The sequence below is a fragment of the Boleophthalmus pectinirostris genome, unplaced genomic scaffold, assembly GCF_026225935.1.
Source record: "Boleophthalmus pectinirostris isolate CB_2022bp ecotype Guang Dong unplaced genomic scaffold, ASM2622593v1 HiC_scaffold_3, whole genome shotgun sequence".
NCBI classification, from domain to species: Eukaryota; Metazoa; Chordata; class Actinopteri; order Gobiiformes; family Gobiidae; genus Boleophthalmus; species Boleophthalmus pectinirostris.
Window position 1 is genome coordinate 25,364,193 of NW_026571299.1, and position 18,570 is coordinate 25,382,762.

An 18,570-nucleotide genomic window follows, 5' to 3' on the forward strand; every position below is an offset into this window, starting at 1 on the left:
CGGACTACTTCCACGCAAAACGACTCTTATTGCGTTTTAATGCCAGAGCTGTGTTTTGTCATCATCAAGGAGCGAGAGATTTGGATGCGGTACGATCCTGAGTGCGCGAAGCTATGGGTGCCACCGCTAGACAACAAAGGCGCATTTTGGCACGCGCTGTTCGCTGTCAGCTCAGGTGCGGGTGAACGAGCAAACTCACAGCCTTAATTGCGTTTGGTGTCAAGAAATTCATTGAACATTTTTGGCGTTTCTTTGTTGTTACGTACGTGGCGTCACTCGGTACTTTTACAAGACGTAGCGTGTGTTAGTGCGCGTGTTAATAGGCTAATTATGCAGGCGTTGAAGGATGGAGAGGTAGCGTTCGGGTGCTGATGGTGGTGCTCGGCTCTCCCAGCTTTTAGAGTCCATTAGCGCCGAGAGAAGACGCCTAAGCCCCGTGAGCAGAGGCTGCGCGCTCCCATTGGCCGGATGACGGTGCACATGGTATAACAACAGGATATGCAAAGGACTACGGGCTCCCTCCACAGCCTATCATGAGGCTCCAGGCCCGGATCGACCGAAATCTGCGCTGTAACCAGGAAGTGACCCTCAAACCGCGCACAGCACCAGCCCTCTGATCCTGGAAACTGGAGGTGTGAGTAGTTCACTCTCTTCTCTTACTGGAAACCGATGAGTGCACAGTCAGCCATGTGTTTGTGCTACTGCTGCTGATGTCTGGGCACATATTCACATCTGTTTTATGATTTATTAAATGCCAAACACAGTGCAAATGGTGATATTTTATAGATTTTAAAAGTGTTTTTAGCAGAACAAATAAATAGACCTTTGTATCAAATCAGACCTATAGACAATCTCAGACACGTTTTTGGCTTTTTAATCCACTGAACTTCATTCTTTATAAATCCCCCTCCCCTAGAAAACTTAAAGGATTCATATTACACTATTTTCTGATATATTTTCTCTATGTTCTAATGCTTTCTCGTCACAGACAGTCCTGGAGTTTTGTTTTGTTTCGTTGACACATCTTTAACATGTATGAGATCTTCTCTCAAACAGAAAACACTCCATCTTGCCACCTTGTGATGTCATCTGGTAATACCATAGACAAGACATGTCAAACTCAGGCCAGGGTGCCAAATTTGGCCCACAATATAATTATATTTAACCCACGAGATCATATCAAATATGTATTAGAGCTGCCTGCTGGCTACAGATAAACTATAGTCACATTATTTATTGAAAATTTTGTTATTATTTTATATATTTGCTTGTTCTGGATTCAGTGCTATTATTAAACATTTATTTTAATAAGAAAAGATTTAACATTATTACATATCTCAAAAGAAGAGAAAACATGCAGATGTTGTTGAAATTTTTCAGTAAGTATTTAGTTTGGCCCACGACTTAGTCCCAGTTTTTAATTTCGGTGAATTTGAGTTTGACACTCCTGACATAGACCATTGTTTTTCAAAGACTGGGTCACGTCCCTCAGGTGGGTCACAAGAGATTTTTTTGGGTCACTTTGTCACGATCTGTATGTAGGTTTGTGATACACAGTTCTGACACATGTTCAAATGTTAGGACATGTTTTGTATCATTTCTAATCTTTTTGTAATTATTTTATTGACTATTTAGTTTCAGTATTGCTGGTTGTTGAAAAGAAAAAGAAATGGGCTACACTTAATGAAATAAAAACACCAGGATCATGTGGACCGGGTTAATACAGCATTTTAAGAACAAAATGACGAGGCTCACAGCAGCAGGTACAGAGAGAGGAGCCACAATATTTAGTCTAAAGTGAACTGGAGCTGGATGTGCCCCCATGCTCACTTCCTATTTGGAAGTGAGTAATAGAGGAAGTGTATTATGGGTTACACAGGACATGCTCCACTGTGTTTTTAAATGCCACACACCTTCACTAGAATCATTGGAATAATTTCAGCCTTTGAATTGCTCATCTCAACTGAACTAAAGGTAGAAGGAGCTGTTCACCTGAAAACTACCTCTTCACAACACGGAACAAAGTGTTTAGAATTTTGGAGATATAGACAGACAATAATAAAGTGTTATTCAAACATGTGAATGAAACAAAACACAACTCTAGGTGTTTTTTTTTAGTAGGAGGTAATGCATTTAGTGTAATATAAGACCTTTAAAGGTACAGTATGTAACTTTCTTGAGGTCGCACATCATCAGCATGATTCCATAGAAATAGACGTTAAAACCATACATACAAACCGGAACATTTTCCATGGAGATATAAATGTGTAATGCCATACTGTGGAATATTATAGCCAAAGGAAGAACATTTCCATGGAAACAAGCAGGAGCAGGCTCTTCTCCAGGCCAAATAAGAGTCAGGTTTGTGGAGATGCAAGCCCACTCAGAGAAAGGACACATGTTTTTCAGTACAATAAACACAACCAAAATGAAAAAAACAAACAAAAAACAGTTACATGCTGTGGCTTTAAAACAATAATGGCAGTAATAGTAACATTATATAGTTTTCATTATTGTTGTTGAAGTTGTATTTGTAAATGTTTCCTGGCCCTGTCCTCTCTGTGCAGATCTGTCTCTGTCTCTGTGTGCTGACTGTGAGTCTGAGCTGAAACATGTTTAAGAACCGTGTGAGGATGTTCTTCAATGAGCTCAAAGTGCTGCTGCTGATGCGCTCGGGCTCCAGCTCCAGGTCAGTGTCACTATCACAGATCTGCTCCTTTTATCACATATGCACATAAACCCAGGCTGAGGTGTTGTGACTGAGCACCTCACTAAAGGAAGGACACAGTAATAATGCACATGGTTTTGGATAACACCTTTCAACACTCCTAAAAAGCTTTACAGTGCAATATTCAGACCCAGGGTGTCTGTCCCATCAACAACTAACACTCACAAACCACATTCATATTAGGGTGAAGTGGGTGAAATGTCTTGCCTAAGGACACAGTGGCAGGCGTTGGTGTGAATGGGAATCTATGACTTTTGGGGTTGGATAAAGTGAGACTACTCCATCCAGAATCATCTCTCCTATTGATCCAAATGGGCCCTATCAGCCCAGGTGTTAAGGTGGCTTTAACCAATCACAATGAAGTGTGAGCCATACCCAGAACAAGCTGATATCTGTAGCTCTTAATGACAATATAAAGCTTGTGATAAAGAAACACAATCAGCACTCTAGGCTCTTTTTGAAACTTCACTCACCGATTTCTTTCATATGGGGGAGAAGGAGCAGCCCAAAATACATCAGCAGAGTGAGTGGGAATCTTCTCTCCCGAGGTGTCAGTTTCTTTCCATATCTCCATCTCAGTGAGAGCGTGCCTTACAGTGTAGTGTACCCCACATTCTCCATGCCCATCAGTGCAAAATCTGAATGAAAACACAGCCTGCAGCCTGGACTTCATGTTAAACCATCCCCAACATGCTCCACAATATTGTTTGATTTTGTGATCAAAGAAAACAGGAGAAATGCCACTTTACTCACCCACCACCTTTTAATCATTAGACTACATTTAATCTTCACATTAAATTTTTATACAATTTGAGTTAATTGTAGTCCTTTGTTCAAACCTGATTTATTTCTTCTGCAGACATGAAGTTAATCTGTGGTAAATCTGAAGTAAACCTACTTCTTGCTGTCATATGTTTAAGAAAAACATAGAAATAAATCGTATTGATCCGTTCCCTGCCTCCACAGGTCGGACTCAGGAGGGGGAGGTCCTGACCCAGAGCCCAGGATCGGTGCCTCGTCTGTGGGGAGCTGTGGCTGTTCTCCCCTGGGCTGCTCCCATCCCAACAACCAGGATGCGGAGGATTATTACGGGAACAACCCCCGTCCCCAGAGCCTGTCCCTGGAGGAGAGGGAGGCCAAAGGTCTGGACACGTCTCTGCCCAGTCTGTCCGAGATCAGCATCAAGTCCCCGCAGTGTCGCATCTGCTTCCAGGGGCCCGACAAGGTAAGAGCCCACAGCAGAGCAGAGAGAGAAATGTACTTATACTCTACAGCTGCAGTCATCAGCAATTACTGGTGGTGTGAAGCTCACTGACAGCGCTGTTCTGTCTGAAGTTACTGAATATCTGAGTTTTATTTTACCACAATCTGACCAGAAAGAGATGATTTGGCTGGAACTACAAAGTGATCTGATTTGTGCTCTTACCATAGACTGTCTAAAAGAAGTGGACAGTTATGAATAGGATTTTTTTAACGGACAAAATAGCGAGTTAATACGAACATTTTAAGACCAAAATGACGAGGCTCACTGCAGCAGTTACAGAAAGAGGAGCCACAAGACCCCAGTGTATGTCAATGGAAGCTGGGGTCAGTAGGAGCCAGAATAGCCTCCTGGTGCACTTCCTTGTGATCTTGTGGCTCCTCTCTCTGTACCTGCTGCTGTGAGCCTCATCATTTTGGTCTTAAAATGTTCATATTAATTCGTGACACATGATTTCTGAATTTTTCATTTCGCAATTTTGTCCGTATATCAAGATATAATCAAAATATATCCCCCTATAGGCAACTGTTTTGATTGACAGCTAGTGCGTTTCATTGCTTACTAAGCCCTCTTCTCACTTTCCGGTGAGAAGGGCGGGCACATTTTACCACCTCAATCATGATTGGCTCTTGTGGTTGCTATGAAACGCGATAATAGGATTTCCAAATATGGAGTCTGGTTCCAAATTTGCTCCTGTAACCGTTTGCCTCAGGAGCTTCATTTGACTAGAGCTGAACACTGTGGGTGATGCCACTTTTTTATACAGTTTTCATACACTTTTTTCTATGGCTGTTACACATAAAATGACAGTCTAGCTAGCATAAGCCAACAGTTTTTAGTTAGTTACTCTCAACTAAAGAGGACCACGAAGGCTCATATGGATCACAGGCTCCTGAAAATGTTTTTTTTTTTCATCCATTTAGTATTTTTTCCTGCGTTTTTATCTGTGTTTGTTAATGTGTGCGTTGTGTCACCATGGAAACTACTAAATATTCTGTCAATAGAGATGCATGTAGAACACCTCAAGCGTGATGTCACTGTATCAATAAGAACTGATGACATTGCAGTTGTTCTTTTGGATTTATGTAAGATGATTGTGTATTATCAGTAGGGCTGCCAAAAGTATCAAAAATCAGATACTAATTGATATTAAATATTCATTTGAGCTGGTATCAATACTAAAACGTCACATTGACAGGACAGAAATGAACCTTTTCTGAATGTCTTTAGAATGATGTTGAGGTGAATCAGGACAAGTATAAGAGCACATAGACAAGTATACACCCATGGACCATTGTGGAACCTACCTGAACCACTGAGGGATACAGATATAAGGACACATGGGATAGAAAAAAAAAGTACTACTACTAGGGGTGTGCAAAAATATTGGACTATTGATATATCGTATCTTTTAATGTGATGATACAGTTTCGATATCATGGATTACTGTATCGATATATCACCAAGAGTATTTTTACGTGTGTTTTACTAAATTATTTTGTTACAGAGCTATAGTTTTTTGCTTGTGGAGTGAAAGGAAACTCATTTATGCAACACATTTGACATTTTGACACTGTTTTGAGGATCAAAATGTTTGTGTTTCATGTGAACTTTGCACAAGAAGTAGTTTAACAAAGACTTTTAATATCACAGCCATGATTTAGCCTTTATTTTTTATTGAACCGTATCGAATAGATTTGAAATATATCATATCAAAAGTGCACTGTATCGAGATATGTATTGTATCCGGGCCTGTGTATCGAGGTATGTATCGTATCGGCAACTTCTTAATGATACCCAGCCCTAACTACTACTACTTTTGTTGTTGATAATTTTCATCATGGTACTGGAATATCATTGAGTCTATTCCTTATTATCGAAATTGAGTTTGATATTACACCAGTATAATGTCTGAGTATAAGTCTCAGGCGACTGTTCACACCTTAGGGTATTTCAGTGGACCTCACTAATAACAGATAGACTTGTCTGTAAACAGCTAGGGTGTGTAGGTTTCAGTGCGGCTCCTCTCCACAGTCACATATCAGCAGTGACTCACCAGTGTCCTGACAGAACTGAAGAAGCCTCTCGGATGAGCGTGGACTACACAAAACTTTTGTGCAATTGACAGAATGACATTTTTCTCTCGTGATGGATGACTAAAGGATTACACACAATTATTTTTAAAAGTGGCAAAAATAATAGGTTAAAAAGACAATAAACTTGCAGTGTGTTATTTCAAACAAGGCCGTTACATTCTTGAATTTAAAGGTGCATTTCGTGATGGGTGGTCCGCCATTTGCTTGTCTCCATGGAGATGTCATAACTTGATGGTAAAATGTTCCACTGTGTGACTTTAAATATTCTTTATCTATCTTGTATTTATTCAATCACAAACAGGTGCTTTTATTGCTCAAATATATCTTGAAAAAAACATATTCTTGCTGTGAGTGGGCTCACCTCTCCACAGATCTGGTGTGTAACTTGCCTGGTGGTGTCACTTGCTTGTCACCATGGAGATATTAATGTCCCACACTATGACATTAAATATAGTATCCAAATATAAAAATATCTTTCAGGGACTGTTTACACGAGAATGCTTGCGGGTAAAAATGACAAAATATTTTATCGGAAGTGGCTTTCGTTTAGACGGTGACGCCGGTTTTGGGGCTTAAAAACACAAAAATCTGAACCCACCCTCCAGAGTGGAAAAGTTGAATACGCTCTGCCATAGCGTTTCCGTCTACACTGCCCAAGACGCAAAACTCTGGTCAGATCTGCTCATGTCTTGTACACATTTACATCACATACATACAGTACACAGAAAACTGGCATGCATACACAATCCAATTCCACACACTTTTGCGTAACCGTATGCACGCAGATTTCCTCTCGAAAACACTCGTCTAAATGTGGAATAAAAAGTGAAGACGCGACGCCACTTTTGCGTCTTCTTTTCAGACCGTCATCAGATAAATGTAGCCTCAATCATAGCAGCTTTGTTTTGTTTGTTTGTTTTCCAGAATACCTTGAAAAACATGCTTACTTACTGTGACTGTACTTGCCTCTCCACAGATCTGACCTGACAAACCACCAACTTGTCTCTATGATGATAGAGACATGCTGTATCACACTATTTTCTTAGCCATGATGTAATGTAGTTTTCTCATCACAAACAGACCCGGAGTTGTGTTTTCTTTCACACGTTTAACTTACAAATCCGTATACTCTCAAACAGAAAACACTCTGTTCCACCTTGTGATGTCATGTGGTAATACAGGAAGTGCTCCATTGTGTTTTAAACTTCATACTCCTTCACTAGAATCATTTGGATAATTTCAGCCCTGGAATTGCAAATCTCTACTGAACCACAGACGCAACCCCATCTCCTTACGCTACACACAGTAACCTACGTTCAGTTTGTCGATTAAAAATCAATGCAATTCTAAATGATTAATTATCGATTAGTCGACTAATCATGCCCATCTCTAGTAACAATGTTATTATATGACTAAAAGCTCACAAGAGTCAATTTTGCATAACACTGGACCTTCAATTCATTTATATACTGTGAGATATTTGAGGGAAAGTAATAACATCTCTATGAAGACAAGCAAGTGAACAGAAAAGTTTCCAAATCCAGCTTTCACTGACAGGGGCAAAAGTTGAATAGTTGTTAAAAGAATTGACAAGTGAGATTTGCGAAAGTGTGGACGTGGTCAGGGCTGAGAAGTGTAAAAGTTTGAGCAGTGGTCAGATTAATTGAAACCCTTTGACTGGAGGCAGGCAGGAGCTCCAGTGAGAAGTGTCAGTCGAGCAGAGCCTCAGGGAGCTTCAGTGACAGCACCAATCTGCTCCACATCGTCCACTAATACAGACACCGTGTACAAATGAACAGAGCAGACATGTTTGGAAGCTGTCTGAAACACTAAAGCTGCACTGTGGAACTTTTCGGTTGGGGGCCATACTACTAATACCACTGTTATTGCTATTACATTTACTACTACCACTGTTACTGCTACTACGTATACTGCTCATACTACTGTTACTGGTACTACATGTAGTACTAATACCACTGTTACTGCTACTACATATAGGGCTGCTACTACTACTTCCACTGTTACTGGTACTACATATAGGGCTACTACTACCACTGTTACTGCTACTACATGTACTACTAATACTACTGTTACTGCTACTACATGTACTAATACCACTGTTACTGCTACTACATGTACTACTAATACTACTGTTACTGCTACTACATGTACTAATACCACTGTTACTGCTACTGCATTTACTACTACCACTGTCACTGCTATTACATATACTGCTAATACTACTGTTACTGGTACTACATGTAGTACTAATACCACTGTTACTGCTACTACATATACTACTGCTACCACTGTTACTGGTACTACATGTACTACTAATACCATTGTTACTGCTACTATAAATACTACTACTACTACTACTACTACTACTACTACTACTACTACTACTACTACTGCTACTACTACCACTGTTACTGCTACTATACATACTAATACTACTGTTACTGCTACTACATATACTACTACTACTGTTGCTGCTACTACATGTACTACTAATACCACTGTTACTGCTACTACATATACTACTACTGTTACTGCCTCTACATATACTACTGCTACCACTGTTATTGCTACTACATATAATACTACTACCACTGTTACTGCTTCTACATATACTATTGTTACTGCCACTACATATACTACTACCACTGTTACTGCTACTACATATACTACTACTGTTACTATGCCAAGAATCCACTGCAGATACTAATTAACTACTACCACTAACACTACTAATACTGCTAGTGATACTACTACTGCTACTACTAATACTACTAATACTAGTACTACACCAAGAACACACAGGTGCACAATACTTTACTATTACTACTACTAATACTACTACAAATGTACTGCGCAAAATCATAACAATTCTGTGATGATTTTGTGTTGTGGTTCTTAAGATGATTATCCAGTTCTAGAGCAGAGTGAGTCTCACATGAGTCTCTTATTTAGGCTGCTACTTTCAGTCCTGAAATGTAAAACTCTTTCTGATCTGAACCGTCTATGTTTCAAAGAAATGTTATAATATCACAAGGTTAAAAAGGCTTCAAACTGCTGTTACAATGCTGACATTTCAAACTCCATTTCAGTACTAAGGAATAGACTTGAAACTCATTACTGTCTCTGACACCACGATGATAATAAAAACACTCTTTATTTGACAATAGAATGTGATTTTGAACTTTCTTTTCTCTTCCCATGTGGTCTTATATCTGTGTAAATATCACTACTACTACTACAACTACCACTACTACTACACATACTACTACTACCACTGTCGCTGCTTTTAAGAACCCACTGCAGGTGCAAAATATCACCACTACTACTACTACTACTACTACTACTACTACTACTACTACTACTACTACTACTACTACTACTATATATACTACTACTACCCCTGTTACTGCTACTAAGAACCCACTGCAAGTACAAAATATCACCACTACTACTACTATATATACTATTACTACTACCCCTGTTACTGCTACTAAGAACCTACTGCAAGTACAAAATATCACCACTACTACTATATACTACTACTACTACTACTACTGTTGCTGCTACTAAGAACAGGTACAAAATATCATCACTACTACTACTACTACTACTATATATGCTACTACTACCTCTGTTACTGCTACTAAGAATCTACTGCAAGTACAAAATATCACCACTACTACTATATATACTACTACTACTACTACTATTACTACTGTTACTGCTACTAACAACCCACTGCGGGTACAAAATACCACTGCTACTACTACTACTACTAAATATACTACTACCACTGTTACTGCTAATAAAAATATCACTGCTACTATATGTACTACTACTACTACTTTTACTGCTACTAAGAGCCCACTGCAAGTACAAAATATTACCACTACTACTACTGTATATACTACTACTACAACTGTTACTGCTACTACTAAGAACCCACTGCAGGTACAACATATCACCACTACTACTACTATATATACTATTACTACTACTACTACTACTACTACTACTACTCTTTATTTAGACAATAGAATGTGATTTTGAACTTTCTTTTCTATTCCCATGTGGTCTTATATCTGTGTAATCCCTCAGTGGTCCAGGTAGGTTTCATAGTGGTCCATGGGTATATTCAGTAAATGTTCATTTCTGTCCTGTTAATGGAACTTTTTTACAACCGATACCTGCTCAAATGAGGATCTATTTTCGATACTTTTAAAAGTAGCATCTGATTTTCAATACTTTTGACAACCCTAGAGACAAGGCTAAACAGAGGGATTCATTTTACATTGAAATTAGTGCAGTACCTGGAGCTTCATCTGGTACATTTGAACACATTTGTGATGGATTCTATTCTGATCCTGTGGAGGGTCGAGGGCTGGGCCATGTCAAGGGAAAATGAATCAGGATTCTTTCCCTCACATTGATCGATCTCCATTTCCAATTAGATTTGATTGATCTTTTTGAAAAACAAAATGAAAAGGCTTTTAGTATTGACTCCATGAACATAAACAGTACAGGCGTATTTCTGCTCCAAACCACACGCTCTTACCTCTCCATTCAATGATCTCTTGTCTTATGTTGTTGTTATGGAACAGTAATTCAAAAAAACATTCAAAAATACTTTACAGAAGCAATTTACATGCCATTCTTTCATTCAGATTCACACTTTCACATATTTTGGACTTCTTTACTGAGACGCCCTGAGAATCTGTGGCCCCCATTAGGAATGACTGGATTTTATATTACTGTCATTTTTCCAAAAATATTCACGAAGCACCAGAATTATGTGGCTTTTGTGGTGACATTTGAGTTCATTAAATCATCTGAACATATTTGAACACTTTAAGATTAAGAGTCGATTTTATGTTTTTGTTAATCTGCAATATTCTGCACTCAAATCATTACTCCTAAAATATGTTATGTACTGATGTTTCTTAACAGTTGCCTTATTAAATGTGGTGTAGGCTACAGATATTTACTTAAACATAGGGTGACCAGATTTTCAAAATCAAAAAACTGAGACACTCTTGGTTTGTGGTGGTAATAATAAAATTGTGAAACGACTGTGTAATTAAGGACAATTGTTCAGCAGTCAGCCCATTTATTTATTTATTTATTTATTTTATGTATTTATTTTGGGCAAGTAAAGCTTTACATTCTTAAATTAAATGAAAATAACCACAAAAACGGAAAAAAAGAAGAAAAAAAACGAAAGAAAATACTATTATTACTTATTACTATTATTTATCCCACCCCCACCTCACACATTCATTCATTCACATTCATGACATGTGAGCCAGTATAGTCACATTTTCTTTGTGTTTTTGTCATTTTTAAGTATCTTTTTCTGTATTTTACTTGAATAAATGATAATTGATACCTCTTTTTACTGTTGCCAGGTATTAAATGTGTCAAAAATAGGGACATTTCTTGTGTAAATCAATGGTTTTGGATAAGTCTGGGGACACAGGGCTCAATAAATAAAAATAATAAATAAAATAAAAGTAAATAGAGACGTTTGGTCACCCTAGCTAAATCCAAAACGTGTGTAGTTGTCATTCTAAGCTGTTCCTGCTGTTCCTGCGTGTGTCCTGCAGGGGGAGTTGCTGAGCCCGTGCCGCTGTGATGGTTCTGTCCGCTGCACGCACCAGAGCTGCTTGATCCGCTGGATCAGTGAGAGAGGCTCCTGGAGCTGTGAGCTGTGCCTCTTTAAATATCATGTGCTCGCCATAAGCACCAAGAACCCACTGCAGGTACAAAATATCACCACTACTACTACTACTACTACTACTACCACTGTTACTGCTACTACTAACAAGCCACTGCAGGTACAAAATATCACCACTAGTACTACTATATGTACTGCTACTACCACTGTTACTGCTATTAACAACCCACTGCAGGTACAAAATATCACCACTACTATTACCTCTACTACATATACTACTACTGTTACTGCTACTACTAAGAACCCACTGCAGGTATAAAATATCACTACTACTGCTACTACTACTACTACTACTACTACTACTGTTACTGCTACTACTAAGAACCCACTGCAGGTACAAAATATCACCACTACTACTACTGCTATTACTACTGTTACTGCTACCAAGAACTCACTGCAAGTACAAAATATTACCACTATTACTGTATATAATACTACTACCACTGTTACTGCTATAAGAACACACTGCAGGTAGAAAATGTGACAACTACTGCTTCTACATGTACTACTACTACTACTACTACTACTACTACTACTACTACTACTACTACTACTATTACTACTACTGTTACTGCAACTATTAAGAACACACTGCAGGTATAAAATATGACCACTACTGCTACTACATACACTACTACTACCACTGCTACTGCTACCACATATATTACTACTGCTGTTACTGCTACTACATATACTACTACTACCACTGCTACTGCTACTGCTACTACATATACTACTACTACCACTGTTACTGCTACTACATATACTGCTATTACCACTTTTGCTGCTACTACATATACTACTACAACTGTCACTGCTACTACTAGGCCAAGAACCCACTGCAGGCACTAACTATTACCAGTAATACTACTAATACTACCATTAGTATTACTACTACTACTACTACTACTACTACTACTACAACACCAAGAACACACAGGTGCACAATATTCTACTATTGCTACTACAAATACTACTACAAATGTACTGCACAAAATCGTTTGTGTGGTTGTGTGTTGTGGTTCTTAAGATGATGTTCCATTTCTTGAGCAGAGTGAATCTCTCATGAGTCTCTTATTTAGGTTGCTAGTTTCAGTTTTGAAATGTGAAACTCTTTCTGATCTGATGTTCTCTTTTTCTTTCTTTTTATTTAGACTTAGTTTTACATTTTACCAAATAGTTCCTCATACCAGTGATTTCAACTTTTAGGGCTGAGCTTGAATGATTACAGTACCTTTTTTATCTTTGTCTCCCTGTGTGAAATAAGCTGTTTTTTGGTTCATTTTTGGTTGATTTTGTGGCAGTATCCTACTTCTAAACACCCCGTGTCTCCCTCTAGTGGCAGTGGATCTCCCTGTCTGTGATCGAGCGTGTGCAGATCGCGGCGGTGGTTCTGGGCTCTCTCTTCCTCTTGGCCAGCGTCTCGTGGCTCGTGTGGTCGTCTCTCAGTCCCTCAGCCAAATGGCAGAGACAGGACCTGCTCTTCCAGATCTGCTACGCCATGTACGGATTCATGGACATCGTCTGCATCGGTGAGACATTTGTGGTCAACCTTTAGAGTGGGACATACTATATGACATTCTGACACACATATTCAAGCCAGTGGTTTCTTAGCCAAAAAAGATTAAAATATAAACGTGTGTTTTTTGGAGTTGTGTTTATTGCTCTGGAAATTATACATCCTGAAAAAACACAGTGAGCGAGCTTGCATCTCTGCAAACCTGACTCTTATTTGACCTGGTGGAGGGTCTCATCATGGAAAAGTTGTTTGTTATTTAAATTCTTCCACAGTATGGCATAAAACCTGTCTATCTCCATACTGAATGTTCTGTATTATGGTTTTATTTTTAATCATAGAATCATGCAGTTGACGTTACACCTTCAGAAAGTTACAAGCAAGTGTCTTTAAATCAGTACGTCAGTAATTGTTCAGATACTTAATTTAACTGAACTTTTAAAGGTTCACTATTATTATTATCTCCACACTATGGCATAAAATGCATAAAATTTATGTTGCATTTATTAAATGATATGTCCGTTGTTATTTAGGTGTTTTTATTTCTGAAACATATCTTGGCCTGGTGACATTGCCTGTCTCTCTTTGTGTAGATGGATGCAACGATATTCAATATAATATCGAATTGTTCAATACTAGTGTCACGATTCAATGCACATGTTCGGTGGATATGCACGTGTCCCTCCATGCGTGCTGTGTTGTCATTTATTTTGGTCCAAAAGGAAAACTGTAATCCTGGGGTCCTCCTCAGATGCAGAAAGAAAACAGCTCCATAGGGACTTACAGCTGAAATATTCTAACAGGAGAGTTTTGTCTTTCACTCACTTTTTATTTTACACTAATTGACCCAGGAATGACAAAGAGATTCACTTTTAAATATTTTAGAATCACTTTTGGCTTTACATTGACTTTAATCCAGTGTGCTCCTATATGCACCTGCGATGCAACTCATGACCTTTTTCTCATAGGTATATATATATAGTCTGATTGTTCAGAATGTAGTTGTTAGAGCGCCGTGTGTAAAAGATCAGGTCAGTGTGGGAGGAGCTGCTGTCTGTCTCCGCTGCTGCTGGAGACGAGACAGAGCAGCACCAGCACACAAAAGCCTGTGTGAATGCAGGAGAGAAGAGACACACTCAGGAGGAAAAGAAATCATTAAATCATCATCAAAAAGGAAAAGTCTTCTAGTGTAATGGTCTAGAAGTCTATATTAAGAGTAGACTGGCTTTTATAAAATATAGAATAGCCTGAGAAAGCTCTGTTCTTATTTTCACTGCATAAAAATGCTGAGAATCACAGAACCAAATGAACAGAAACACTTCACATATAAACTCCAGCTGTGCAGTAGTTGTACTGTCATGTATTGTATGTCATGTGTGTAATGTTTCATAAACATCATAGTGTTAAAAATTACATGAGATTTTTTTTTTTTTCACGTTTTAAAATGTATCGAAATCAAATTGATATCGTGACCCGTGTATCGAGACACGTATCGAATTGTGGGGAAACTGTATCGTTGCATTCCTAGTAGATGGATAAGTTTAATGCCATACTGTGGAACATTCCAGGCAAAGTAAAAACAACAGTACCCGGGGAAAAGAAGGTACTTGAACCTCTCTCCAGAAAATCACATACAGTAGCTTTAAATTCTCTTTCATTTTAATTGTATTTATGTGTAATAAATGTGTAATATAACACAGCATAATGCAGACACGTCAGACTCAGGCCCGGGGGCCAAATTTGACCCACCATATAATTATATTTGGCCCACGAGATCATATCAAATATGTATTAGAGCTGCCCGCTGGCTACAGATAGACTATAGAGACATTACTTATTTAAAATGTTATCATTTTATATTCAGCTTGTTCTGGATTCAATGTTTAAGTAAAATTATTATTAAACATTTATTTTAATAAGAAAAGGTTACATATTATATATTACATTACATATCTCGAAAGAGAAAACATGCAGATGTTGTTTACATTTTTTAATAAATATTTAGTTTGGCCCACGACTTAGACCCAGATTTTAATTTTGGCCTCTGTTAATTTGAGTTTGACACCTCTGACAGAATGAAATTGTAATACAGCTTGCTGCTAAAAGCTCATTGCATGTTTGTTTTATGTTTTAGACACAGACTATGTTCCCACAAAACTCACATGAACAACATTATACAGTCCTGAATCCTTCCTGGTTACATGCTCTACTTTCTCACAATCACAACAAGCATCTTATTGTCCTATTATGACCCTGTTTCACCTTTGAACTTTGACCTCTCTCTTACCCTGCAGGACTCATTATCCACGAGGGCTCCGCAGTTTTCCGCATCTTTAAGCGCTGGCAGGCCGTGAACCAGCAGTGGAGGGTTTTGAACTATGAAAAATCCAAGGACCTGGGCGAGCCGAGTACTTTGAACTCTAAATCAGGAGAGAGGGCGTCGGCGTCTGCGGGCGGGACAGTGGACAGCAGGGGGCACCCCATTCGGAGATACGCCATAAGAACTATCTTCCATCAGAACTGTGGCTTCACTTTACTGCATGTACTGAACCAGATCAGGGCCCGAGGGCTGCACCGGAGAGGCCAGGAGGTGGTCATGAGGGTCACCACTGTATGAGAGCGACTACATGTAAGAACTATGAACTAACACGTGAAAACTATACCTGGGACTATATAGGGTTTTTAATGGAAGTTAAACACAGTCGTACATGTTTAAGGGTCTCCACTAAACGAACACGGGACTTATGGAGAAAGAGAAAAACAACGTGGAACATATGATTTTATATAAAGGTCTGCATCACTGCCATTCCACACTGCAAAAAGTCACATCCAGATTTGTTAAAATGACTTGAATTACAAATATATTTCCAACTGACTGACAAATGTTACTTATTTGTTGATTTTATTTTTATATCAAGCTTATTGTTTTCTTTCTTATCTTAAGTGCACTATTCATTCGAATAACGTTTTTACTTAAAGGTGCAGGTTATTTTTTTGTAGATTTTTCTGTCTTTCATATAGCACTTTGAATTATTTACTTGTACTTGTTCTTGTTTGCCTAGAATGTTCCACAGTATGGCATTAAACTTATCCCCATGGAGACACATAGGCTGCATCGCCAAGCCAAGTTAGATCTGTGGAGAGGCAGCCACATTCATGCTTTTGGAAGGACGTTTTAAGTGATTAAAAACACACGTAATGAAATAAAATGATTGCGAGACATGTTTAATGCAATGCTGTGGAACATTAATTAAGGCAAAGTAATAGCATCTCCATAGAGACGAGCAGGTGGTGGACCCTACACCAGTAAAATTACAGAGTGCGGCTTTAAATAATCCAATCCAATCCAACTTTATTTGTATAGAAGATTTTACTAACGCACAAGTCTCCAGAGTGTTGCATGGAGTAGTCGCAGTGTAAATCAACGCATTCAATAAAATAAAGCATAAAATAAATAAATAAATTAGCAAGTCAATAAAAAACATTAACAAACATAAAATTAGCAAATATAAAAATAGCAAATAAAATCAATAATAGACAGTCAGAAGAGCACACAGCTCTCACGCCGTGTTAAAAGTCAGTCGGTAAAAGTGTGTTTTTAAAAGAATCGACTGAAGGGGGCGCTCTTAACATGACGGGAGAGCGTTCCAAAGTTTGGGGCCAACCACAGAAAAGGCCCGGTCGCCCTAGGGTCACCCCAGAGTCACCCCAGGGTCAACCCCGCTTTTTAGTCTCGTTTTCGGGATAACAAGTTGGAGCTGGTCCTTACACCTCAGAGCGCGAAGGAGTGTAGGAAACGTGAGGTCTGAAATGTACGGGGAAGTGCTTTAAAAACAAGCAATAACATTTTAAAATCAACTCTAAAATGAACATGGAGCCAGTGCAATGAGGATAAAATAGGTGTGATGTGTTCTCTACAACGTGTGCCGTCAAATCAAGATTTTTAAGCGTGCAGTCCCCATAATTATTATTCTTGCAATGTCTTGTGAAAGCAACACACTGTGCATCTAATTATTAAGTCTACATTCAGTAGCAAGAACCACGCCAACAACGACATAGTGCAAAGAAGAAGTTTACTGATAATGTTCGAGGCGGGGCGGAGATGACTGGGTTGAGACTCTGGGTGTGAGTCTCAATCTTCATTTGGCCCAGCCGGAGCGAGACCCTCCTCGTAGGCGTCTTATGGCTGAAATACAACCAAGATAGAGGGGCGGAGGGTGGGGTGGAGTTAGCCGAGACAAACTGGGGTGATGGGAAAGACTGTTACAAATAGGCAAATTCGAGGTGTGGTCGAAATGAGTTGTGGTTGGCTGGTGAGAGGAGAGGGCAGTTGAGGCGTGGTCCTGCTCCTGAATCTCAGCTAATCAATTAACTACATGTATTATATTGATCGCAAACCTTAAAGGGATAGTTCAGATTTTTTTACATGAATCTGCATGTCATCCCCGTGAGCAGTGTCGTGCATCAACACTGACTTACCCCCGACATCGTCCGGTGAGCCGAGATACTGGCCGTTTTCGGTGGTGACGAAAGTAGTCCAGCAAGTTGCCTGGGGACAGTAAAATAAAGTGTTTTTCTTCTCAAAACAATATGTGTTCAAAAGAGTGATACATTTGCATGACAAAACCATCACCCACAAAAAAGTCAGACCTCATAATCGCTTGGCATTATTTTCTCTCCATTCGTATCACTGCGCATTGCCGCCAGGTGACAACTGCGCACGGATCCATCACTTTCTGCAGTTGTTCGGCAGTGTTTACATGCGCTACATTGTCGCTCACTCGGTCTCTTACGGCTCCATCTGTGGCTCCAGCTTCAACTTGTACCACTTCTCTGTCTCTCTTCTCTCTCTCTCTGCCTGTTCTAACTCCATCTGGCGAAATTCGGCATCAGTATATTCGGGTTCACAAAGATCTCCCCTTGGCTTTGTGGTAAAGGCAAAGTCTTTATTGTCTTTGTCGTAATCAGACATGTTGTCGCTAACATTCCGAGCAGTAAACAAAGTGAACCAGGCGCGGCTGTCACCTGGCGGCAGCGCGCAGTGATACGAACGAGAGAGAGAGAGAGAAAATAGTGCCAAGTGATTATGAGGTTTGACTTTTTATTCGACGATGGTTTTGTGATGCAAATGTATCACTCTTTTGAACACATATTGTTTTGAGAAGAAAAACGCTTGATTTTACAGTCCCCAGCCAACTTGCTGGACTACTTTCG

At 39.2% G+C, this 18,570-nt stretch overlaps 1 protein-coding gene across 1 annotated transcript; it reads left to right on the plus strand.

Moving 5' to 3' along the window:
* Window positions 1–387: 387 nt before the first annotated feature.
* LOC110171338 (E3 ubiquitin-protein ligase MARCHF9-like) lies at window positions 388–17,543 on the plus strand. Its single transcript, XM_020937039.2, has 6 exons — window positions 388–634; window positions 2,568–2,689; window positions 3,695–3,953; window positions 11,710–11,865; window positions 13,180–13,372; window positions 15,651–17,543. Exons 2-6 carry the CDS (start codon window positions 2,613–2,615, stop codon window positions 15,971–15,973), a joined length of 1,008 nt encoding a protein of 335 aa, XP_020792698.1. The 5' UTR covers window positions 388–634; window positions 2,568–2,612; the 3' UTR covers window positions 15,974–17,543.
* The last annotated feature ends 1,027 nt before the right edge of the window (window positions 17,544–18,570 follow it).

Coding starts and splice junctions, on each gene's coding strand:
- LOC110171338 (XM_020937039.2), top strand. CDS start 2,613: ATGTTTAAGAACCGTGTGAGGATGTTCTTCAATGAGCTCAAAGTGCTG. Junction 2,690..3,694: donor CGCTCGGGCTCCAGCTCCAG/GTCAGTGTCACT, acceptor CTGCCTCCACAG/GTCGGACTCAGGAGGGGGAG. Junction 11,866..13,179: donor GCACCAAGAACCCACTGCAG/GTACAAAATATC, acceptor GTCTCCCTCTAG/TGGCAGTGGATCTCCCTGTC.